Here is a 25,368-nt window from a genome sequence, read left to right on the forward strand (position 1 = left end):
CAGTGTGGATGTACATCAGGTCCAAAAAGAAACGAGGAGTATCAAATTAAGGTCATCTTTGCTCTAGAGAACTCTGCCCTGTGAGCTGACACTGCTTTTACGTATCGGTAGTCCCAGCCCTAGGAACTGAAGATGGAGAAAGTGAATGAGGTCAGGATGTACAACAGGGCAATCACTGGTGGCGTCAAAGCTGTAGGAAGCAAATGTTAGCCCAGAGCAAGTGGGTGGCAGAGCTGCTGCGAGCAGATGGTGGCACAAGGCTGGCCGCCAGAGGACAAGTATGAATCCCTCGTACCAAAGTGCTGTTTGAAACCAGTGGCTTGGAAAAAAGAGAGGGGAGAAATAGGAGAGGGAGGAAGAGCACCAAATGGGGAACTTTTCACTGCGACATGCAAAGAAGGATGACAAACTGTTGGTATTGATCAACAGGAAAAGAAAAATAATTAGTTAAATTGGATAAATGATATGGGAAAACATGTGAGCCTGGTGTGGTTTGGAAGAGTGGTTGTGTTGGCATATAGTTAAAGGTATTTGTGTGTGAGCCTCTACATAGTACAGGAGCAGGCCTGGCATTGAAGGCCATTGCAACAGCAGGAATCCTTCAGTAAACTTCACATGGCTAACTAGAGCAGCCTAATACAAAAAAACTACCTCACTGTAAATATTAACAAATATGGGGAAAAAAAAGTCTCATTTTAGGTGAAAAGGGATAGTTGATAATATGGTAGGTAGTGGATGAACTTGAAAATAGTCAACTCTGTTTTCACGTGATGATGCAAACTTGGAGGGCTATTGAAATTCTGCGCAGCTGATCTAGGGCATACAGTGTCCCAGCTCAGATTCAAAACCTTCTTCAGTATCTTGCATTATTTCACAATAAGAGTCTTAAGAGGCAAGAAATTAGAATGTAGTTTATTTTTTCCTTGACTGTTCAGTGTATAACATTAGAAGGATAGGCGGTTGTAATTTTACACTGAGATGCAGCCTGCTGTGTTGTTCAGTGTATATTTTTATTTTTTTTAGCTGAGGTGATGACTTTGCTTAAATTTTGATATTTGGTTTTAATGTGCTTTGTCACTTGGCCATTTCCCTTCACTGACTGCTGTTGTGCGTTCTTCACAAGGTTCTTTACTGAGAGGGTGGTCGCGTGCTGGAACAGGCTCCCCAGAGACGTAGTCACGGCACCGAGCTTGTCACGGTTTAAGGAGCACTTGCACTGTGCCCTTAGTCATATGGTCTAAATTTTTGGGTAGACCTGTGTGGAGCCAGGAGTTGGACTAGATAATGATCCTTGTGGGTCCCTTCCAACTCGAGATATTCCATGATTCTGTGATTCTGTGTGTGTGCTTGTTGTGTCCCCTCAGTCAAAAAATACATTTCCTTTGGATGCTGCTGTTTGTAAGCTTGCAACCTTATGTGTATGTATTGCAAACATATATTTTCAAGAAAAAAAATGAAGAAAGCAGTAGAGCATCTTCCTTACGTGACAGCATACAGCCCTCGAAGTTTTGTTTTGCTGTTCTGACTGTGTATGTTCCTCTAGCAAAATTAATTAATGTTGATGCCGCATCCCAGGTCGGCGCTGGCAGAAACCCTCAGGGTTTGTCTTCCTGAAGCGGTGTTAAAAAATGAGTTGGGTTTCTTGAGAGTAGATTGTGCCTTGTTTCTGCAGTTTGCAATGATACGCTCCTTTTGCTTTTGTGCTGCAAGCTTTTTTTTGGTGAAGTGAATGGTGGAGGGGTGCCATGTAAAGGGAAGTTGAGCATTGTGCCATTGGGAAAGATGTTAAACCATAGAGGCTTTTTTATTTGGGGAGTTAGTTATATGCTACTTGTGTGGTTGTGATTTTTTTTTAATCAATTCACATCCTCATGTCAAATTTGCTTATGTTCCTTTAAAGGAAAGGGTGAGTTTTGAGACACTGACATTTTAAATGTCATTTGAATGAATGTTCTTTCCCACTTGCAGTAATGAGCGTTTGCAACATTATTGAGAAAGTTGCAATCAGATAACATGGAGGATACTTGACATAACTTTGAGTGTTGGGTAGATCTTTAGAACTTACCGTTTTGCTTTAGACTTGACTATTTTACTGAGCTAATGAGCAAAATTCAGCCTTTTGAGCTATACAAGGTGATAAAGAAGGAAAGAAAAACCAGTGTTTGTTGTGCTGAGTGTTACCTGTGTTTATAATGCTACAGTGAGGCAGAGAAGGAATAAAAACACTGCTGGAAGGGGACAGTCGTGCAGCCTGGCACCTTGTCAGAACAGGAATGCCACTTGTTAGATCGGGACCAGCCAGTAAGTCCCTTGGGTTCTGCCCTGGGGTCGCACGCTGAGCAGCTGTGCAGAGAGATCAGAGCAGCAGATGGGACTTGTGTGCTAATCTGTCCCCATAGGCCTCGGATACAGGCAATTTTGTTGGGTTTTGTACATTCTGTGAGGAAATCCGTGTGAAAATGCACATGAGGTGCCAGGCTTGGGCAAAAAGTGGGAGAAAGCATCATGAGATGGGTAGATTTGTGTGGCCTGCTACAGGAAAAGGAAAAGAGTTGAGGTAGGCTGGGTATAATGTCAGCTGGTAAATTCTGCTCGGCCCGGTTGGGAAGCCAGTGTGGCTTACACAGGTTCATTGGAGAGCAAGTGGACCTGAGGCACTGTGTGCAGACTTTCTGTGCAGGTCCTGATTTTTCGTATTTCACTGCAGTATTACTCTGGATGATTGTTTAAAACTCGAGCTGGGTATCTCAGATGAAGGACCTTTCACATTGGCTTCAAAGGTCGATGACTTCCCTTAAAACTTCTAGGGGCTCTGGTTTTCTCTCACCACATTTATTTATTTATTTATTTATTTATTTTGTGCCTGCAAAACCAGAAGCAAAGCTGTTAAGCTCAGTAAGCACTGTCCTCTTTGCACCTCCTAGACTTTGTTTCCCCAGAGCCTGCCTTCCTCCTGGAGTCAGAGTTCCCAGTCACGAATGCGGGACAAAGAGGAAGACGGACAAGAAAATGTAATCCTTCTTCATAGACTTGGGCACAGCAAAGTTAACTTTGAGGGCTTTTATCAGTGTTCTTCTGGATACCTGCATGTGTGTGGATGGATCTGCTTTGGTTTGCATTCAGTCCCTTGTCACACTCATTGCATGGAGAGTAGCCTCTCTTTCACGGGTTTGAGGTTAAGTACACCTTTTGCCTGCTCTCCTGTGAGAAGTGGTGTTGTGTCCTTTTCTTCCCGTGTGTGTTTTAAGAAAATGCATCTGTCTTAGCTAATTTGTTCGTTCTCTTCTGACGGACTTGCTGTGTTAGTGGGATGGGACTTTGGGTGAGTCCAGGCTTTGGGAATCTCAGGCAATCGCAGTGCAGCAGGGCTTTGTTACACTTTATGGTGAGACATTGAGGTTTAGTCTCTTGGAGGGAATGGGCTCCTCAATGGAGAGACTGAGGAAACTGGTGCACATCTGATTGTGGTATGCAAGTTAATGCCCTTTGAAATACAGAATGTGGACGATCTGTGAGCCACTTTAATATCTTCTTTCTTTTTAGGCAGTTCCTTGTAGCGGTGATAGATTCATGCAAGGTATCCATAGTTTTGTACCATTAAAACATGCAAAACCCTTGTCATTTGAAAGGAATGCCTCAAGGTGTTCAGATTATAGACACAAATTCCTCCAACTTTGTACAGTGATTTTTTTTTTTTAAATTAAAAACTCTCTCTTTGATTTAAGAGTGATTATGTATATCTGTACATCCAATGATTGTGCTTCATAGCCTAGCATACTCATGCTTTATGTATTCTACTAACCAACCAAGAGCAGTTAAATTGTGCTGTTTCAAGAGAGGTTTTTTGTTAACAATATTTGAAGGAGAAATCATAAATACTGAGCACCTTGTCACACCATAATGTACTAAGCTGCATATGTCATCCTTGCTTTTCTCCAAACCAAGAAAAGGTTGAACAGTGTTGAGGTGGTGTCCTAGGGATTTAAAAGTTATCTTAGAAATTGTGTACACCTTGCAGTTTCCTTTCAATGCAAGCACTGAACTGAGGTGCATAGGGGCGTATGAAGTCCCTAAGAAGGTCACATCTGTCCTTTTTGCTGTTGTTTTTGTATGTCTTAAACCATAGCTGAAAAAACAGTTGTTTCTTGTCTTCTACCCATATACAACTTGTGTGTCCAGCATTGTACTGCCACTGGTTTTCCTTTCTGAAATTCCACACAGCCTACGAATCCCAGTTAGGTCCACTGTCCTGCTTAAGAAACCCCTGAAACAGGGCGACACTGTGCATGAGCTGCTTGAACAGTCACTTCCTCTGAGAGCACACGGATTGTAATTTGCTGCTGCAGTATAAGCTTTTGCTTTGTGGGAATGTTACTGCTAAATAACTGTCTTCTTGGTTTTCTGTTTCAGTATGTATGACCAACTGCCCTACTCTGATTGTCATGGTGGGTCTGCCAGCAAGAGGAAAAACCTACATCTCGAAGAAGCTGACACGATATTTAAATTGGATTGGAGTACCTACAAAAGGTGATGGACTGACTTTTGTTTGCATCAGAAGTGCAGGGGTGAGGTTAGGCGTTTTATAACCCTAATTCCCAATAATTTTGTTGCCCAGATTGACTACTTAGAATCTGTCTGCTTTTATTTTATTTTTATTTTATTTTTATTTTATTTTTATTTTATTTTTATTTTATTTTTATTTTATTTTTATTTTATTTTTATATTTTAAAGTAATACACTGTAAAACATCTGTTTAGATGTTTATTGATCAAGTTCTAGTGGCTGTTCGTTTACCTCCATATTCTGACAGACGCCTAAATCAACAGTGCCCTTTTCCCCTTAACACTTTGGTTCTTCATTTGCTCCCCCCCCTTCTCTGTATGGGGCTGAAAAGGAAGCTTGTTTACAAGCTGATGAGCAGTCAGCACTTCTGGGTTAAAGTTCTGGCTTCTCCATCTTCTTTTCTCTGTGAACTTTGTGCAATGTGTAATTCTCAGTTAAACAATGTGTTGTTACGCAGTATTTGTGGAATAGGTTACAGCTGTGTCTTTGAACATAAAGAGTGCAAGGAACTGAACCAGTCTCATTCTCTTAAGGACTTTATGTGTGTTTTGAGTGGGAAGCAGTGGCTTAGGCTGGTTACACCGTGGCTATGTGCTCGTGTTGAGCATTCTACTATGTGAACTTTGAAAAGCAGAAATGTAGTACCAGGCAACAAATAAAATATTGTCCACATCTGACTCAGTGGCTGGTTGAACATATCCTGAATAAAGTAAAATAGGTAGCAGTGGACTGTTTCAGTTATAGGAAGCAGCACATCAGAAAATATCTGTGCCTGTGCTGCTTAACAAATTGTTACGACACCGATGCCTTTCTTTACAAAAATACAGAACATGAAGTTAGTACATGGGCTTCCATCCTAGGTTGCTGGTTATGGTTTGCCTTTGTTAGAAAGTGTGACGGGGTTTTCTTAGAAAACCACAGTCTGATAACTGTGGTCATCAGTGATGCAATGTTACTGAAGCCAAGATCAATTTAAAATACCTCACTGATGGACCGGATCGCACACGGCATCATGCTTCCTGTTTGGGACTGAATCGAAGAGTGATATGTGATAGCTATCGAGTTTTACTAACATCTGTTATCCTCTGGCTCTTAATGCATTAAAATTAGTAAAAAAAAAAAAAAACTTAATACAGTTTTTATCCTCAGACAGATGGTTAAAATTATTAGTTCATGTAAACCAGAGAAAAGATAAATGCCGTCTTTTCATGTAACATGCATTAAGCAAGCTGCAGAGTTCAAGAACAAACCCTGCAGGTAAATAGCCCAGGGTTGATGTTATTTAAATTTTTTAAGCCATCAGTTCTGTTTTGTCTTTTGTTCCTTCCAAAATCCTTTGTCATTAAGAATTTTAAATGCTTAAAAACACAAAGGACTTCTGTCTGGGCTTTTTGAAGGAAATGAGGTCAATTAGATGCCTGAATAGAATTGTATTTCAGTGTGGATTTTAGATACTGAACCTTCGGAAGCTTTTTGAATAGTTTTAGCTGTGTGGTACTTGTGATAGCAGTTAGCATTGTAAAACTCCACAGAGGTAGGTGCTAATAATAAGGACGAAAGATTATGTCACCAGATAGCACTTTTTCCTTTGTTGTGCATGACACTGCTCTTGCAGTAGCTATTATTTGATATAAAAATATTAATTTTCGTTTATTTAAAGGGCCATGATTTGGCAACATGGGCCATCTGAACTTCTTGCATTTTCTTCTTTCTTTTTTTTTTTTTTTTTTTTTTATTCTTACAAGGAATCACCTTTTCCTGTAGCCAGTATGGCCAGTGCTCATTAAGCCTGTCACAGAATAACCTGGTTTTGGTTTATACTATAATCCACCTCATACATCAACATTGTAGAATTCAAACAAAACTCAAATTTGAGGGGACAAATAATGATTATTCTTTATCCTCTCCTTGCCTTCATCCAAACAGCAGTCTATATGCTTCTGTCAGGAAAATTTAAGATTGAGCTTTTTAATCCTGTGTCTTTTTTTTTTTTTTTTTTTTTTTTTAATTCTTAATTTCATTTCAGTAATGATGTCTGTTATTTCTTTCCCTAGAAATGAAGTTGGGCAAGTAGTGATACCTTGGCAGCTTCTCAGAGTACTTGTCTGATCTAACATTAAACAAAAATGCTTAGCAGTTCAGCAGAGAAAACCTATAGGTCGGAAAACAAGTTAAACATTAATTACATTTCAGAGACCTACTTTAAGAGCTGTTGAGTGAAGTTAATTAGGGTACAATGTCATTGCCTGCTGTGCTGCAAAACAGAGCTGCCTTGCCCTAATCCCCTCTCTGATACAGGGTGACACGTAGACACACGTAGACCTTTGCCCAGATAAGGAATAGCTTTTCTTTGACCACCGCTAACAGATGATAGTAAGATTGTGTTCAGTACTTATAGTGACATTTCCCCCAATTTAAGCATTTAAAATATTTTTGGTTGTTGTTTTGTTTTAGTGAAAGGAACAGGGGTTGTGAAATGGTATATACTGATCCTTAAGGAGTAGAACTATTTTAAGGAGCAAGGTCCTTAAGAAATTGTTTCCACAACTTGAGTGTCTTTTATCAAAAGCAAGGTGGGCTAGTCCTGTATAGAGCCCTTCCTTGCTTAAATAAGAGCCGAAAGCTTTGGGAAGTGCTGTCGGAATATTGCACATATGTGCAGAAGGGAAAAGCTAGATTATTTGTAGACTACTGAAATAGACTTCCAGCCACCCTCACAAAACAGGAAAGGAGATTTTTATTGTTGTTCAGGCGAACTGGCAGAGAGAGGCATAGCCATATGGTCAAGTGACTCCACTGAAGCTGCCTACAGCTCAAATATGCTTTTGCCATTTCTATGGTCTTCATATTTAAAAGGAGAAAAAAAAAAGCACACTGAATTATTTTATCTTCTCAGGTAGTTTGGTTTCAAAGCTGTCATAACATTTATCCTTTTTATATGAATGCTGTTAGTTCCCACTAACACTGTTTTCTTCTTGGCAGAATTTAATGTCGGTCAGTATCGTCGAGATTTGGTGAAGAAATATAAATCTTTTGAATTCTTCCTGCCTGACAATGAAGAAGGCTTGAAAATCAGGAAGTAAGTTTTGAATGTGTTTGGCTATACAATGCGAATTGTATTATAATGGTACTCTGTAATTTGCTCTTGAATACTGCTTTGAGTTTCATTTTTGTATGCTTCAGAAGACCCTTAAGAGACTGCAATATGAAATGACAAGGAAAAGAAATCTAGAAGGGATGGAAAAGTGATTTGTTTAGACTCCTTAAAACCTAGGGTATTTTTTTCCTAACTGCTTCAGTTGAAGCATCAAAATGTGAAGAAGATAAATACTCAAACTTGATTCCTTTTGACCTTCTGGTAAGCTGTTGTTGATATGGATATTCCAGGAAATTTTCTCACAAAACAAAGGAGAAAATTATTATTTTTTTACCTCTTTGTCAGGTACCAGTTACTAGGCATGACCTTTTCACCATCTAATTCCTATAATGCCGTTTCAGAATGGTTGTGTGGATCCACAACCATTGATAAAGAAAATGAAAAAACACAGAGCTCCTTTTCTTTCAGGATTGCATACTGGGATTTTTCACCTGCAGTACTTTGAATGTGTTTGTCATTATCCACTCAAATGAGCAGGAGTGACGCACTACCACTCTCTCCCTGAGATTGTCTTTTTGCCCTCCACACAGGTACTCCATGCACTTAGCCCATTGCAGTGCCTGAGCAGCTGCAATACTTTGCTAATATTGTACAAAGGAAGGTGAGCTTGGGGTAAGCATTTGTGCCCACAAGCACTTGAGGCTCCCCTCTTTCCTGGAAAGAATCTGCTCTTCAGTATAGAGAAAGTACCTTTGGAAGAAAGGATAGATGAAGAAAAGATCAGAGCTAGGGGTAGCTGCCTTTCTTATGGAAGATTCAATAGGATGATCTTTTGATTTTCTTCATTGTACATTTTTGTATGCTCAGGAGAAGAGTTAGTACACCATGAAGTGATAAGAAAAAGAGTTTCTAGAGGAATGTAAATGTCATTTGTTTAGGCTGGTTAAAATACAGTGTATTTTGTTTTTAGTTGTTTCAGGTCAAGCATCAAAAATACTTGGACTTTCCTGCTGTCTGGACTTTGTTTTGTGGCTCCCCTTCTGCTTTTCTGCTTGTCCTCTTTCTCTTCTCCCTTCCTTTCCACTTCAGCAGCAATTAAGGACTGCTATAACCTGCATAAAAGCTTCTGAACCTTTGTAGATGAGTGGTGCATTAGCCTTGCTAGCATCTGCCTTTTGCTTAGTGGTAGAAAGAAACCTTTATGTGCCTCCATGTCACCTATTAGACTAAATGGTGGGGAATAGCCCATGAAATGGGCTGTGTGAGCTAATCTGCCTAGTTAGCAATGAGTTTATATTTATTTAGTGAAGATTTGACTGATGAATCTCAGTTCCTGACATCTGTTAGCCACACTAATGTGGAAATACTGTCAGGATTGAAACGTTTTCTTTTTAAAATAAAGTTCTGCATTCAGAACATACATAAAGAGAGTGGTGCATTTCAGTCTGGAAGTTAGAACAGAGTAGTAATGCACAGAAAGGCTGTTGAAATGGGCAGATTCTTCTGTTGGCCCTTCAAACAGATTGTCGTTCTTTGAAATAAATGGGGCATTGCTCTATTAATGAGCAAATCATACACAATATTAATTTTGCCCACAGTATTACTTATATGTTACAAATCATAATGGACTTTGGAGATAACACCAATGCTGGGCAAATAGGAAAGTTGATAATGAGTTTATCCCTGTCCAGATTTAACACAAGTATGAAGTGTTGGGGTTGGATTTTTTTGGTGTTTGTTTCTTCAGCAGTCTCCAGTACAAATTACATTGGGTTGGTGATTACAATGGGGTATTATTTTCATGTCTCTCTCTCTCTAATACTTGACACTAACTTTGTTTTGCTCTCTGTTTCAGCAGATTTTTTGCCATAAGCAATTTTTACGCAATAGTTAACAAGAGAAGCAAATTACTGAAAAATGCTTGTAAGGTCTATTGTGGCCTCAAGTTGAAATGAATGTTGAAACAAGATGAAAGGCTGAAGTTAATTTTTTTTTCTTTTCTCTTTGAGAATCAAACTAGGAAGCAACTATCTGTGAATAGCTGTTGGCTATTCTGTGTTGATGTCTAGCTGTATTGGTTGCCCAGAGGAGCATGGGACTGCTCTTTTAGGCAGATAGCCATCACCATATTTCCTTACTAGGGCTTTGTTCACCTTTGTCGGCTTTCTCCTGTTTCACAGAGGGACTGATTGGCAATATGTGTTTTTGAGGGAGTTGATGTAATATTTCCAGGGCACTTTGATCTCAAGGCATGAGTGATAAGATGACTTCTACTAGCATTTGAATTGTCTTTTTTTTTTCATTCTTAAGACAGTGTGCCTTAGCAGCGCTGAATGATGTCCGACAGTACCTCAGTGAAGAAAACGGGCACGTGGCTGTAAGTTTCTTGATGAAGACAAATTCTTGAGATCTTTCTCTACAAAACAGTGTCTCTTGGCTGGGTAATATGCAATCTGAGTTATTCCAGTATTTCTTCAGTATATCAGATTTTCTTCTTCTCTTGTAAATTAGATCAGCCTTGTTGCTGCAGTGAAAGAAGCACTGAAGTTTAGGGTGAGGATTATACTGGGCAATCACCTTTGATTTGAGGTGTTAACTGGGGATAGGATGACACTAATAAAATTGTCTACCTTCTCTACTCTATGTAATGTTCTGTTAAACACATCTGTACATCTGTTTTTTTGTGTTTGTTGTTTGTTTGTTTGTTTTGTTTTGTTTTGTTTTGTTTTGTTTTTTTTTTTTCTTGCACTTGTGTTTTTATTTGATAGTTTAGTGTTTTGAGTGAATGGTAATGACTTATTGAACAAAAAGCATCTTCAGTATTGCTAGGCAGTTTTGTTATTGACACTGAAGAAATCTCTGAAGAGAGCAAAAAAGACTCAGTTTAAATTATGGTATATCTGAGTATTTAACAGGATGCAAAATATAAGAATTTCAACAAACTACACTGTTGTGTATGTTGTACATTCACCTGAAATATATAACATTGCTTTTTTAAAGACTGTACTGACACAACTCTGGTGTTTTTATGAACTAACAGGGAAAACCATTAGCTACAATTACAAGTTCTGTTGTGCCTATGAGGTAAACTTTATACTGTGGTAAAATGCTGGTATGTTCAATGCTAAACATATTTTCTCAGAAAAGCCTCTGCATTTTTCCTTATAATTTACAGACAGGATTTGCTAGTCTTGCAGGTCTTCTGCATAGTTTTACACTTGTATTTTCAGTATCATTGATTTCACCATCTTTTTTATGTATTCTTTGGCTTGTTTTCAAGCCATTAAGCTGTTGAACTGAGGCACCTTTTAAGAGCCACAGCATTAATCTCTGACAAGGGACTGTGAAAATTCAAAGATTTCTTTCTGTGTATCACCAAGAGAAGCTGCTATAGAAATGTAATGTAGCCTCCATTTGTGATCATCTGTGTTCAGACTGAGATATGTAAGAAGAGCATGGCCTTGAGTCAGATAAAATAAATTTATTTTCATAATTACGTCTTTTTTTTTTTTTTCTGGGAATAGCAGTGTCTTGACTTAATAAAAGGTAGCAGAATGAAGGGAAGGGAATTATTTTTGTTGCATTCCTTCACATTGAGGGATTTTGAACTCTTGTTTTTGTTGTCACTGACCATTTTTCACAGGCTATGATGCTTTTCTAATTCTTCCCTTGCTCTTTCTCTGTAATTATTTTTAGGTCTTTGATGCTACAAATACAACTCGAGAACGTAGAGAAACTATTTACAAATTTGGAGAAGAAAATGGGTATAAGGTGAGTCAAAAAGCAGAAATGTTCTTAGTTAATGTCTGGACAAGCATGGCGGTGGTAGTTTTGCCCCATCGCCCTGTCTGTAGTCTGAGTTTAGACGTGCACTAGCATTAGGCACATCACTGCTAGATGTACAGTCAGTGTGGTGTTTTGTGTCCTCAAGCATTGCTTGTGATGAAAAGTTGCCCCATGTTCATTTTTCTTGTCTTTTAATGTGTACTCTTCGGAGCTAATCTCTTTTATGCTAGGGCTTCACTTGCATTGTTCTGGAGGTGTAATTCTTAGCACACTGTTAGCAAGAGCTATTAAAGCTGTGGTTCTTAGTGTTGGCCAGATTTTTCCTGCAGAAACATGTAGGGAAATCTGCGTTAATTCCATGCAAACCAAAGACTTCCTGTGTCTTTCTGCCTTCCGTCCAGGATTGTTTTGCATTTAGCTGTTTACAGCAAATGGAAGATTATTAGTAACCTTGCATCTCCACAAACCTTTGAGACAGCCAAGCAGAAACCTCTTGAGTGAGACTACTCCATTAATTGAAAGGTTCCCACTTTATTATTTCAGAAGTGTCAGTTACCGTTTGTATGGCTGAACTTACATCCTCTCCATTTATTTCTCCGTCTTCAATCCTAAATTATTCTCACTCCAAAATGTTTCCACTTACAAGCATTGATGGGGCAAAGGGTGTAAAGCATGACGCTTCAGGGAACTGTAAGCCATCCATTTCTGCTGAAAGGGCCTGGAGAAGCAGACCTTCTGAGTCAATGGAGGAAAGTCCAAAGCAAGCGCTATTAGAAAAGAGCATAGAAGTGGTCAGCCTGCTGCTTGTCCATGTTGGTCTCCATCCAATTCATCTTCTTTTCTTCCTTCTTTCTGTACATGTGACTTCCTGTTCGGGCTGAAGACTTTTTTTGTGGAGTCAGTTTGTGTAGATCCAGAGGTCATTGCTGCAAACATTGTGGTGAGTACAGGAAAGTTTGCTTTAACTGCTCTAAGTCAAAAGGTTTAAAGTACCTCAGTATGTATACAAGTACATTTGTAAGAACTTCCAGTAGCAAAAACTGCTAGCTCCCCTTCGTGTGATATTTTTCATTTATTTTCCTATCTGTATTTATCCCAGAAGTTAAATTCCGTGAATAACAAATCTTCTTGCTCTACATACATTCTAATTAACAAAATAAATAAGTTTTTGTGTTGTGTTCTGCCCCTGCCCTCATTTACTTAAACTTCCATTAAAAAGGGAAATAAACTTATGTACTACTCTCCTGTTTTTGTTTTAAACAGCAAGTGAAGCTGGGTAGTCCAGACTACGTTGATTGTAGTAACGATGAAGCAACTGAAGATTTCATGAAAAGGATAGAATGCTACAAGAACTCATATGAGACGTTAGATGAAACTCTTGACAAGTAAGAGATTCAGTAATACTGTGATCACAACTGGGTTATAATAAGACATTTCATTAGAGGTTGGAGGACCCCATATTAGGGATGGGGGCTTTCTAGTCATGGTTTTCATGTCCTGACATCTTTTTCCACTGGTAAATGAGAGACAGTTGACTCTGGAGGTGTAGCCTGAAAGCTTGTTTGCTTGAGGGAAAATTGGCTTACGAGTTTATTCTGGGACAATGTTCTTCCTGATTTTCCCACTTGGAGAATGCTGTGATTTTTCTGGGATAAAACCACCATTTCTAAATGATTCCAGATGAGATGTACTGGTCAGTTGTTGCTTTTTTAAAAAAAAAAAAAAAAAAATATTTTTAATGTGTAGCAGGGGCCTGGGTGATTTGTAAGCATAACTTAATTTGTTGACATGGCTTGGATGAATTTGGAACACATTGTTCTTAAATGTGATTCCTAAATGTATTCATTTACCCTTGTAAATAATGCTGTACATGCAGGGTAGTGAGAAAGTTTCACATCTAGATTATCTGCCCTCCTGCCAAAGCATTCAATTGTTTTTCATTAACTTTCAATGTTATAAAGTAAGTTAGGGTCAAATCATGTGAGGATGAACACTGTTTCTGTTGGTACAGTCCAGGATTTCATTTTGAGCTGCAGTCATACAAGGGGCTCCTGGTTTGTTTAAGGACCAGTGCTATAGGAAGGCTGAGCTACATTTTAATGTAATTGACTGTAAGCAATGTGAAGCTGGTTCATTTAGACCAGTTCATGCATGAAATGTCTGTGATGGACCTAACTGTTATGCCTGTGTGAAACAGTAATGATTAACTCCAAAGAATACAGTCAAAGATGAGATGATGATGCTTGTTTCTCACACCTCCATTTGGTTTTATTACAAATATTCTTGTGTTATTATAGTGTAATGTCTCATGCATCTCCAGAAAACAGTGGTGGTTATTTTCAGCTTATTTGACTTTTGTCCTCCTTTAAATTAGATGCTACTCTGAAATTGTAGCTTAGATGAGAAAGGATAAGGAAAGAAAATTGAAATTATAACCTCTCTGATGCTGAGAGAAAGTAGTGGGGTAAATTGCAGTACTGTTAATAAATGGTTGTTAGAGTGGTTGAGAAAATGTCCTGCTTCAGGCTAGCGCCTAGTCCTTCTGATGCTTCAGGTTTTCTGGAAGGGTTCCCAGAGACCATGACTTTGTGAACTTGGGTGCAATCAGGCAAATAGTTGCTGTGGGAAAAAGCGTTTGTAACCTGGAGAAAAATATTGAGTATCATAAAACAGCTGGAAATCTTTTTGAAGCTGCTGCTGTTGAGTGCCTACACTGAATTTGCCTGTCAGTAGAGGGATGATTTCCCAAGAACAGGATCTAGATTTGAGACACAGACTGCAAGTGAGGGGAACAAAAAAGGAATTTTGTGAGGAGCTCACACGTGGAAGAGGAATAGAATTAATCTTGTGCTTCCAGGGTACTGCGATGTTCCTGTCACCATTTGAGGATTATCCCTTAGGACTACTACATATTCCATGGGTAATGGAGGGTTTGTTTATTGCTTTGGCTTGTTTTCTCTGTGTTTTATAGTGAGAGAGGGCGTGGGAAGATTGTGATATTTGCTAATAGGAACTATATGGAATCTTCATTTTTCATTGTTGTTTGCTTATGAAAGGGATCTTTCTTATATTAAAATTATGGATGTTGGAAGGAGTTACCTTGTGAACAGAGTGATGGATCACATCCAGAGCAGGATTGTCTACTACCTCATGAATATCCATGTGACTCCTCGGTCAATCTACCTCTGTCGACATGGAGAAAGTGAACTCAATCTGAAAGGGAGAATAGGAGGAGATCCTGGACTGTCTGTCAGGGGTAAAGAAGTAAGTACCTCCAGAAAAAGCATGCCTCTGGGTTTAGATTGTATCTCTGCATGTGTGTACAGCCTGTGCTGTGTAATTACAACTTTCTGCCTCTACACCCTTTTCCTCTTAACAGGTTAAAGATTTTATTAGCTGTGTACATGGATGGACACGCTTTTTGCTGTGATTTGGTATCAGCTCTTTTGTTTGTCATTGATTTAAATTCCTTTTTATCCTAGATCACAAAGAAGTTGTCAAGGAGGCTATGACTTGAATTATATTTTTGTAAATTCCTAACTTGTTTGATAGTAGGGAAAATTCACAATTTAAAGGTGAAGGGAAAATTCCTGGAGATAAAGATAAGAATGGCAGAACACTTGTGTCTTCCTTGTACTCCTTTCCTTCCCTCCCCTGTTCCTCTTGGCTTAACAGAACATGTATATTTTTTTTTATTTATTTATTTTTAGGAAAAACTTGACAGATCGTGTAGAAAAGTTATAATGAGCTTACAGAGGCTAGAGCCTGCAGATTCCAAACTGAACGTAGTGTCCTGTTTCTGAGCCCTCATCCAGTGTCTCATGGTTTTTATTTCAGTTTGCCAAGAGCTTGGCACAGTTTATTAATGAGCAAAATATCAAGGATCTGAAAGTTTGGACCAGTCAGATGAAAAGGACAATTCAGACTGCTGAAGCTTTGGGAGTGCCTTATGAACAGTGGAAGGTTTTGAATGAGATAGATGCAGTAAGTCCATCTTTTGTAAACGTCTAAAATGTTTCTGTCTTTGCTAGGGATGAAGGAAATGTGTCGCTTTATAATAGCATGCCTTTTATGGGATAGAAATTCATTTAAGCAGTGTTTCTAAGACGCTAGAAAAACGAATTCCTGTTTACCAGGTTAAATATTTTATAAACATGTAATAATTAATTTAATTTTGGTTTGCCTTTCCTGGTAAAACATTCTGTAGTAGAAGAAACAGTGCTAAGAAATTTTTGGTAGGGGGGGGATTGGAAAGAAAGACAAAACGAACAAACAAAACCAAACTGGTGGTTGGCACTTTCCAACTGCATCTGTAAGATACAAAGGAGCTGCAACAGATAAAATGTAACCTTGCTCACATAGTGACCTTGCTTGCCAATATATGTAGCTTTACTCATAGAGTGATTTAGAAATTCATTGTAACGGGGTCTGGGTCCAGCCAGGTGTTGCATTTGTCATGCATAAAGATGTTCTCTCTAAGTGTCAGATTAAATAAAAACAATTGTCAAATGACATTTACATATGATCTTACTATCAGAGTAATATCTGCTTTCTGCATTGTTGGAAATGTGCATATTTTAATTATTTGTATTACCTGTAGGGCGTGTGTGAAGAAATGACATATGAAGAAATACAGGAAAATTACCCACTTGAGTTTGCACTGAGAGACCAAGACAAATACAGATACAGATACCCTAAAGGAGAGGTATGCTATTTTTTCTCCCAAGGTGACTGAATTCCTTGTCTTCTTGAGTGCAGGCATGCTGGTTTTAGGAAAGAGCAATGTTTTAAAGTTAATTAAAAGGTTGTCTCTGTCTCCAGGGGAAGGCACATAGGGATTTGTAAGGACGGAGCTTGAAACCATTTAGTCTGATTCAGGGCTTGAAAAAAAAAAAAAAAAAGATTTAAAAAACCAGTTGAGGTATTTGGTCTTGTGAGCATCGTTTTGATGCTGGTCCTGCAGTGATACTGCAGGAAAACTAATTGCAAAGTTTCAGCATATTGCACATGCAAATTATCAAGGTTACCTTTTTCTATTCATTGTTGTTATAGACAATAGTTATTCTACAAGCAGTTAAGGCTGAAAAGCTACAGAAATCCATAGCCACATTGGACTTTCACTTTAATAAACTCCTTGCCTCTGGGAAAGTAACTTGCTGGCAGCTTTTCTAAAGCAAAGCCATTCCAGTGGAGCAATTACCAGATGCCACATGGCCTGGGTGTGGGTGCTAAAGGCTTAGGATTCAGGGCAGTGGGGCAGGAGAGTAACTGGAGCAGCTGTTCTGTCGTTCGTGTTGCACCCTTGGTAATGTGGAACCAGAGCTGTGAGATCTTTCCCTAGCAGTCAAGAGTAATCAGGGTGATGAGGGCAGCATGTGAGCATGTGCTTGCAGGTGTGACCCCTGTTTTACTAATGAGGCAGTCATTCAGCTGCAAAGTTCTCCTAATCCATTGGAAGAAGAAGTGTTTCTTTTTTTTGAAATGAAGTCGCCTCTGGGATGGTGGCATCTTGAAGCACTGCGTTGCCTCAAGTGGTCTGGTTGATCTTGGTGGTTGTCATGAGCAGCTTCCGTGCAGTGGGTACCGGTGGCTCCCATGACAAGGGCTGGATCAGCAGGCCCCACGCCTGCCTGGGATGAGGGGAAAGCCTTCTGCTGCCATCATTTCCTGCTCTGCTGGGCCCCAGCGACGTGTTGTGCTCCCTGCGTGTAATGCGTGACGCATCCTGGAAATATTGTTTGCTGTGCATGTGAAGATTAACTTGAGTGCACATGTATAGAAACCTTGGTGTTGACCCACAGCTGCAGATTTGCTGTGCGTGTGCTATTCGGGACGTGGTGTGAGAGTGATCCTGCCTCCTGCTTTGTGACTTGAAGAGACGGTGGCTGCCATTGCCATACCAGTTTGTCTAGCCCATGGTTTGTTTTCAAAGGGCAGCCTGAACAATTTAGGCTTTGTGAACTGTTTGTGTGATGGCTGTAGGCTGGGCTTCCCAGATTTGTGCTTGGAAGAGAGATGCTTTTGAAGATGAAGTATGGAAAATATTGTGCAAGACTTAACCTGTACATTTGCAGATGTTCTGAATTAAATTCTAGGGATTTTTTTTGGAAATTCACGAACATACTGACTAATTTAATAAAGCCCTTCCATGAAGGGCATATATTTTTTTTAGTTATATGTGCACTCTTTGATATATGAAAGATCTAAATGGTGTTTTTTAATTTCAGGAAAATTATTACTGCAATAGTTGCCAGCATCCTAATATAACATTTAAAAAATGGCTAATGTAAAATTAAGTTCCAATGTATATACATACACCTGTTAAGTGTTCCCTTTTTAATATGCTATGTTTTTTTTCTTCCCTTGCTTCTCCATCCCCAGTCCTATGAGGATCTTGTTCAGAGACTGGAGCCAGTAATTATGGAACTTGAAAGGCAGGAAAATGTGCTTGTCATATGTCACCAAGCTGTCATGCGCTGTTTGCTTGCATATTTTCTTGACAAGCCTGCAGGTAAGTCTTCCTCGATAACTTACAAATGGTCTATTTTCCTCTATTGAGTTAGTTTGAAAATTAATGAGTAAGGTTCCAAAACGTGAATTCCACCATGCCATGACGATAAAGGGAATTGTTTGTGCTAGGCAAGTATACAACTATAATTTTTGATATTTGATCTGCTCGTGTAGCTTGGTAGGTGGTTTTATTGAGCTGCTTCTCACCTGAAATGCTGTGACGTTTGTTTTTCTACTCTGTCTTAATAGCATTTCTGTTGTATGCCAGGGAATAAAATAGATATGCTGTCAGATAAAAAGAAACTTTTAAGTGATTGGCCTGTAACAGAATGATAGAGGTAATGTTTTTGTAATCTGTGTTTTTTATATATAATTTGGTGTTTCCTTTCTCAGAGCAACTGCCTTACCTGAAGTGCCCGCTACATACTGTCTTAAAGCTAACCCCAGTGGCTTATGGTAAGCAGAATTTCCAAAAAGACTAAATATAATGTTACTAATGTCTGTTCCATTGGTAAAATTTGTGAAGTATTTCAATTAAAACATCTATTTTGCAGTGAAAGAGAATCAAACAGGCCTGATTTTGCACGTCTGCCTGTGCAGCTTTGTTAGAATCAACTAATCTTTTATTTTCTTTGTGTTATGCCAAAAATATATATTTTTATTAGCGAGGGTCTGGAAGTACCAGTGGTTGAAGCTGCTAGTGGAAAATTGTCTTGGATATTCAGCTCACAGGCTGTTTCACTAACGTGTCTGGCAAAGTTGTGTCACTTAGCTCTGGTACAGTAAGATCTCAGTTTCTATTGATGTGTTTGAGGGTATTGTGTTTTAGAAAACAAGCAAATCTAAATTAATGTAGGTTTAACATATTATGAACTGTTCCCCTCACCCTTTAAATAGTTTTGTTCTGTCTTGCTGAAGTATTTGTTTGTAGACCTTCACATTGCCACAGGAGCTTTTCTCGTTTGTTGCTGCTGGCATGTGCTTGTCAGCAGCTATTATTAGAGCTTAGCTTGGGGGCCTTAGCTGAGATTTGTTGCTAGCTTGTAGAGTGCAGGGTATGGGTTGCAACATGTACTTCTTACTGGTTGTAGGCTGCTTGCTAATTAAGTTTTGCTTTAAGTTTAGCATGTGCCTGCTGTTAATTTTCTTTAAGTGATGGCTTAATTGTATTTTCTGGTACTTAATCACACTTAAGACAAAGTACCCATGAAATACATTACCAAAAAAAAAAAACAACCAACCAAAAACTAGTTGAGTTATTCATGGAAAATGCAATCTTGTCTTTGATTATCTGCTCTGAAAGAAGCAGTCTATAACCATACTTAGTTTTGGGTTTAGTTTCGAATAAAGTTGAGACACAGTAACTAGTGGTTACACTGGGAAATGTCAGAAGAGATTTTTGTCATTTAACTGCAGTTAGCTCCTACAGTAAGTAGTAACACTCTGTGCTCTGGTGACATCTGGTGTTCCTAGCCTTGCATGACAAGCTGAAGTTCTGAAAATCAAGATGTAGGACAGTTAATACTTTTCTAAAATACAGTCAATTTTTGGAAGTTGGAATATCTCGACTCAGTAGTCATGGACTGCTTCCACAGAGAGGTAGTCCTTTGGTCTTTTTTGTGTGTATATATTTTGTTTGTTTTTTGTATGTGTATTAGTTTTTTGTTTTAGTGGGAACTTGTGTGACTTTGCTCATAAACTTTTAAGAGGGCTTGGATGTTTTCAGTGCTTACTTGCACTTGAAATGAGGAAGGAAAAGAAGTAGTATGAAATACTCTCCTTGACCTTTTGATTTCAGTGAAAGAAGTGCTGTGTTTCTTTTTTAAAGTGTTTGAAACGTGTCTGATTAGGATGTTTCAGTTGACCCACTTCCTGGAATTTGACCATCTCAAAATACAGGGACTGTGTGAAATATTTCTGCACTAATACTTCTACAAAATCATTTCAAGTTGATGCCTCACTTGGGCCCAGCAGAGCAGGATGCATGATCAAACGTGGTGCGTTTCGCACCTTCCAGCTAATCCTGTTCTGGGGAAGCATCTCCCTTAGGGGTTTGCTCTTCTTGGTGTTTGAAGCTGCAGTGTCTGATCTTTAGAAGGGGAACTCTGTTAGGGCCTGACAGCTGGATGAGGATCAGTTAGACCCTTACAGCTCAGCCCAGGGAGTGCAATGTAGTTATGGGGGAGCTGAGGAGCAGACGGTCTGTTTGGGAACACGCAGGGGAGAGGAACTGCACCTTGCTGTACTTAGGAACTTGCACGTCAGTAGTTAAAAATGAGTTAGGAATATGCACGTCAGGACTTAACTGTGGAGTAACTCATGTGCCTCTGGTTTATGTTTAAACTTTACCATAGGGAATTTTTTTTTTTTGAGGCCTCTGTGTAACCAGGCCTTAGCAATGGCCAGCATGGGAGATCAGAGCTTTCTTTTGCTCAGTTGCAGGAATCCATGAACAGAAGGATGACTAGGGTACTCTCCCAGTGTAACAAGCATGCTCCCCCACAATTTATTTTTTTTGTTGGATATTTCAGATTTTTTGCCTTCCTGTGGTGTTTGCTCAGTGTTTGTGATAAATGGGGTTCCTCAGAATCTGCTTCCCCAGGGAAAGGCAAATATTTGCCATATTACTTTGTATTAGTCTATTGAAGTGCAGTGGCTTTCTAAGGAAAGGCTGAAGTCACCTCTTTCTGGCATGCAACAATCTTTTGCAGTATGTTATGAATTCAGAGTTTTCTGTTCACTTATTTCCTAAAGACTTAATTTGTCATTTGTGGTGGATGATTTATGTATGATATGTCAGGGGAATTTAACTATTAATGCTGTGTTAGGTAGCTTTATAAAAACCATGTTCATGTGAGATCTGACTGTGTTTGGCAATTTGATGTTGCTTAAAATGGTGTGGTCACAGTGTATTGAGTAATTATGCTCTAAGTGGGTCAGCTTGTACTAGCTAATAGCTGTGTCTTCTGAGCACTTAATTTTTCTTACTCTCTGAAGTTTTCAATTTTGGGGTGAAGAGGAGAAGATCCTCTCCAGAAGGCAACTTTAAATTCCAATATAGCTGCAGATTAAGACTCTTGTTTTGCACACATGAGGAACGGGAGTTGCTAGCAACACAAGGTGTACCTTGTAATCATTTTCATGTTCTAAAAAATGGAAGCATTTTGTTTTCTGTACTACAGTGAAATTCTAATAAGTCTAGGATGTTAAAAACCAATGCACAATTACAGAGAAGAATTTTCTGATTGGATGCTTTAGTTTCTGTATGTTTAAAAGTGGGAATTTGTGTTTCAAAGAAAATAACGATAAAGCTAAGGCCAGAATAGGGGATGGATTTTAAGACTGAGAACTGTATTTATCCTGGCAAAATAGATTAATTTCAATAGACTTATCTTTTCACAGTTTGGGAAATTCTGGTATGAATCAATGTTTAACCTTTACAAACTGAAAATTAGATTAATTAGATTGCATCTTAACTGTGACTTCCTTTTTTAAAACAGTCAAATTCTAAAAATGTTTTCTGTCAACAGGATGTAAAGTAGAATCTATATTCCTGAATGTTGAAGCTGTAAACACACACAGAGATAAACCTGAGGTAAGAATATTTTTTAATCAGACAACTTGACATAATGTACTGAGCTCTTTTCTGTTGTCCATGTGGTTAGAAATGATTTGGTAACTCTGCAGAGCAAATTTAATTTTACCTATTTACATTTTACAAGCTTTACTTCTTGCGTGCTGCTGTGGGGGTGGGGATCCTTTTTATTGAGCAAATTTACCTACGAGCTCTAACAGAAGTAGTGGTTTATCTTTAAAAAAATAAAATATGTATAGAGATGAATGAGAATTTGAAGACACGATATCAATCTAAAAACTGTAGTTCTTCCAGGCTTTGTCATTCAGCGTAAGTAGAGTGCAGTCAAAAAAAAAAAAAAAAGCTGTTATGAATTACTTTGAATATGCTGTTGTTACTTATTTTGGAGAGTTGGTAATGAAGTCATTAGGCTTTTTCATCACTGTGATTATTACTGTACACTTAGTAAAGCAGTACTGGTGGTGCTGCCAATGCTGGAGCGGAACGCTAGGTCTCAGGATACAGCAGAACCGGGGAAAAGGAAATTGAGTGTGTTTGTAAACTGGAAGTGGAGGTAGAATGGTAGGCAGTGCTAGCTTCGTATTCTCCCTGTGCCATGTGCTTGAGTTGATTGTGCTGCTCATGCAAAGCTCTTAAAATAGAAAAGTTCAATTGGAAGGGGCCTTCAAAGATCATCTGGTCCAACTCTTCCATTGCTGCATTATGAAAGTTATGTGAAGTGTGTCATGGTTAAAAATTTCCTGTTCCCTTGCATGTCCTCATGCTAATGCCACTAGGTATGGCAGTGGGTCCTTGCTGAGGCTATGAGCCATGCCTACTAGTGAATTAAAAGTCAGTCTGATAAAGTGGGAAAAAAGGGCTTTTCAGAACATTCAGTCATTCAGAACAATGGTGAAAAAGAATATAAAGATAAATGTGTTCTTTATGTGTGTTTACAGTACGGCACAAGACACAAAATACCTTACTTACATGAGGGTACACGTTCGTGGTAGTTGTGCACAAATGCTGGAAGAGTCTGCAGAGAACTTCTGTTTCAATGACTCAGGCATTTTGAGTATCAGAATACTGACTTTTGGTCATTCATAGCAAAGACATTTTCCATCCAGTAGTCATGTTACTTTTTTCCTGTCTTTCTCTTTCCCTCTTTATCTTTGTGCTTTGCCACTTTCACATCTTCATTTGGTTTGTTATGTTCATGAAATCTGCTCTGATTTCACAGTGCCTAAAAGTGTCGTGAAAATAATAATAATAAAAAAAGATGTCTTAGAGCAGGTGTTAACATCATCTATGTTAAATAAGGCAGATCAAGTGAACATCTATAGTTTGTCTGATAAAATACCAGTGCTGAATTTACAACGTGCTAAAGTTTCTTGGGAATTGCTGTTGAAAATACCACTTCTCTAACTGAAGGCATTAATTTTGGGGGAAAGCTTTTAACATGTTTAGCAAACTGTGGTCATGCTGGCATAGGAGTGTAGTTGTATTTCAGGTGCACGTAGGGGATCATACGGACAGTTGCACTGCAGTGCACACAAAGGCACAAAGCTGTTTGTTTAGAACAGAAATAGATTGACATAATGAATTAAAAAAAATAATAACAGCGATGTTTTTAATAAAAATCCCCTGAACACCCTTCTCCCTGTCCCCAGAAAGATACCCGAAGCAGTGGAGTTTCGGTGGTGATATGTTGTTCATTTAGGATAGCTGGATGGAGGGGTGGGTTGATTCTGTCTGCATTTAAACACTGCTCAGAGGGCTCTGAGAGTTTCAAAAGCTTTCATTTACATAAGCTACTCAAATGGTAATTGTTTCTGTTAAATTAAATTTTCAAATACTCTATTGAAGTCAAAGCATTTAATTAAGTTTAGCATCGCAGATAACGACATTGTTAAACAATGAAACTGTTTGATTAAGAATTGCTTACTGTACTGTTCTGTGCCCCCACAAGTAATTTGTAGTCCGTGTTTCAGGACAACGTGCTCCTTATCTGCTTCAGCTGAAAAGACGTATTTTCACACTGCAGGCAAAGTACTGGAGTACTTGTTTACAGTATGTGTAAACCTCGTTCTGTGAGGATGATTTGTCTCAAGTGGATTGAAGCTGTGCGTTTGTCAGCATTGTAGCAGCTTAAGTTCCTGACCTTTTCAAATGAAGGAGTCCAGTCTTTTTACTGAATATAAATCAGGGCAACTACTTGAGCTATTGCTTGGGTCTTCTCTTCGGGTCAGGCAGCAAGTGCTGGGGTAAAACATCTACTTTGTGCTTCTGTCTTAGGTGGTAAGTGACAGAAAGGGATATTGCTCAGAGCAACAAATCCAAATCCTATTTTTCCTTTTTTTTTGGTGGGGTGAAGTGAGGGAGGATTATTGAAAGCTGAGTTTGCTTACCACAGCGTCAAGCGTGTCAGCATGAAGCCTGAAGAATGTGTTAGCGGAACTGGCAGTGGTTTAGTCTAAAGCAGGCCAAATCCTAGATCAAAGTCTCAGAAAGATCTTCAGCCCAGTTTCTCATAATCTGCATTCTTGGTAGAACGGAGAATAGCAACTAAACAGCCTTCTGGATTTACGTGAGGTGGTACCATGGCAGGCCTGATTCCTGAGACTTGTTCTGCGTGGCCAGAGTCAAAGCTGTGCTTCCTAGCGCGATTATTTTTTTTTTTTTTTTTTGGGGGGGAGGGAGATTTTGTTTAAAATAATTTGATACACTGAACATCTTACTTTTTTTTTTCTTTCTCTCTCCCTACAACCTCTGCAAAATGAGGTGAGATCTAGTCAGTGCAATCAGTCTTGAGCCACGAAGGTGTCTGGGAAGAGGCAGGTATAACACATGGCTTATCACACAGTCAAAGTTAAAGCTTGGGAAGGAAGCACGTGGCATAGTTTAGCAAAGCACTGAAAGTTTGCTTATTTGGATGGAAGTGTACAAGCTGGAGTATGTGTTTAAGTGGATTCCTGCCTGGGCCCATAAAAGACTTCCTCCTAAATGGGAATGACTTGAGCTTTTGGTGGCATCAGCATGGGATCAGTGATTACTGTACGTACGTTTTCCTGCTGTCTAGTTCTAGGACACCAGCCAGCTGTCAGTCTGCTGCATTCTGGGGCGGGGGCATTAAAAATTAAAATAAAAATCTCTGCTTTTCTGTAAATGCAGCTGTGTACTTGTGAAGGTGCAAGTGATTGGTGTTTTTGTTGGTCTTACTGCTGCGTGATAAATATTCTCCTCTGTATTTTTATTATTATACAGAATGTAGACATTTCCAGACCTCCTGAGGAAGCTCTTGTAACAGTCCCTGCTCATCAGTGAATCCCGTGTCCTGATCAACTATCGAACTTGGGGTGCCGTTTTCATCCTACTACTTCAAAATAAATTGAAAAGCAAATCATTCCAATCACTTTGAAATAAAACAAACAAAAAGCCCACAAAACCCATAAACCCAACAACTCAAAACCCAAAGTAAATCTTTGTACAGTGCATGGCTTGAAAAAATTATCAAATCACAATAAAACTGCATCGCCCTGGTTAATTTATTGCGGATGGGTTGTCAAACATTAATCAGCTGACACTGGAAAGCTGTTTTTGTAAACTGCTGTAATGCAAAGATCCTGCAGCATGAATTTTTAAAGCTACTGTAACAGCCAGCAATCATTTGATGTTAGCTGAAGTGTGTTTGTGAAAACTGTGAAGCACGACATCATGCATGAGATACGAAAAAGCTGAAGTTTGTTTTCTAGGCACCATTATTATCTACTTCAGTGCCCTCGGGAGTGATTGGACTGCTCCGTAGCGTAAAATAACAATCCATAGTTACTGTACAGCC

The 25,368-nt window shown here is 38.9% G+C and overlaps 1 protein-coding gene across 10 annotated transcripts in view; it reads left to right on the plus strand.

Annotated features, from left to right (window-relative positions):
• LOC311442105 (6-phosphofructo-2-kinase/fructose-2,6-bisphosphatase 4) overlaps positions 1-25,368 on the plus strand; it is a 48,906-nt gene that overhangs the window by 16,547 nt on the left and 6,991 nt on the right. For 2 of the 10 annotated variants that reach the window (XM_084530915.1, XM_084530911.1), the window contains exons 2-14: positions 4,411-4,527; positions 7,546-7,642; positions 9,971-10,037; positions 11,357-11,431; positions 12,330-12,386; positions 12,710-12,831; positions 14,503-14,710; positions 15,284-15,430; positions 16,047-16,151; positions 17,828-17,957; positions 18,350-18,412; positions 21,487-21,551; positions 24,795-24,886. In XM_084530915.1, coding sequence (XP_084387041.1) covers positions 4,411-4,527; positions 7,546-7,642; positions 9,971-10,037; positions 11,357-11,431; positions 12,330-12,386; positions 12,710-12,831; positions 14,503-14,710; positions 15,284-15,430; positions 16,047-16,151; positions 17,828-17,957; positions 18,350-18,412; positions 21,487-21,551; positions 24,795-24,854 — 1,313 coding nt within the window. In that variant the 3' untranslated portion in view covers positions 24,855-24,886. Of the gene's footprint in view, positions 1-2,258; positions 2,302-2,924; positions 3,012-3,543; positions 3,578-4,410; positions 4,528-7,545; positions 7,643-9,970; positions 10,038-11,356; positions 11,432-12,329; positions 12,387-12,709; positions 12,832-14,502; positions 14,711-15,283; positions 15,431-16,046; positions 16,152-17,827; positions 17,958-18,349; positions 18,413-21,486; positions 21,552-24,794; positions 24,887-25,368 lie in introns of those variants that run through there. The other 8 variants (XM_084530914.1, XM_084530910.1, XM_084530913.1 and 5 more) reach the window with 7 other exon arrangements.

The sequence above is a fragment of the Aythya ferina genome (assembly GCF_964211825.1).
Source record: "Aythya ferina genome assembly, chromosome: 10".
Lineage (NCBI taxonomy): Eukaryota > Metazoa > Chordata > Aves > Anseriformes > Anatidae > Aythya > Aythya ferina.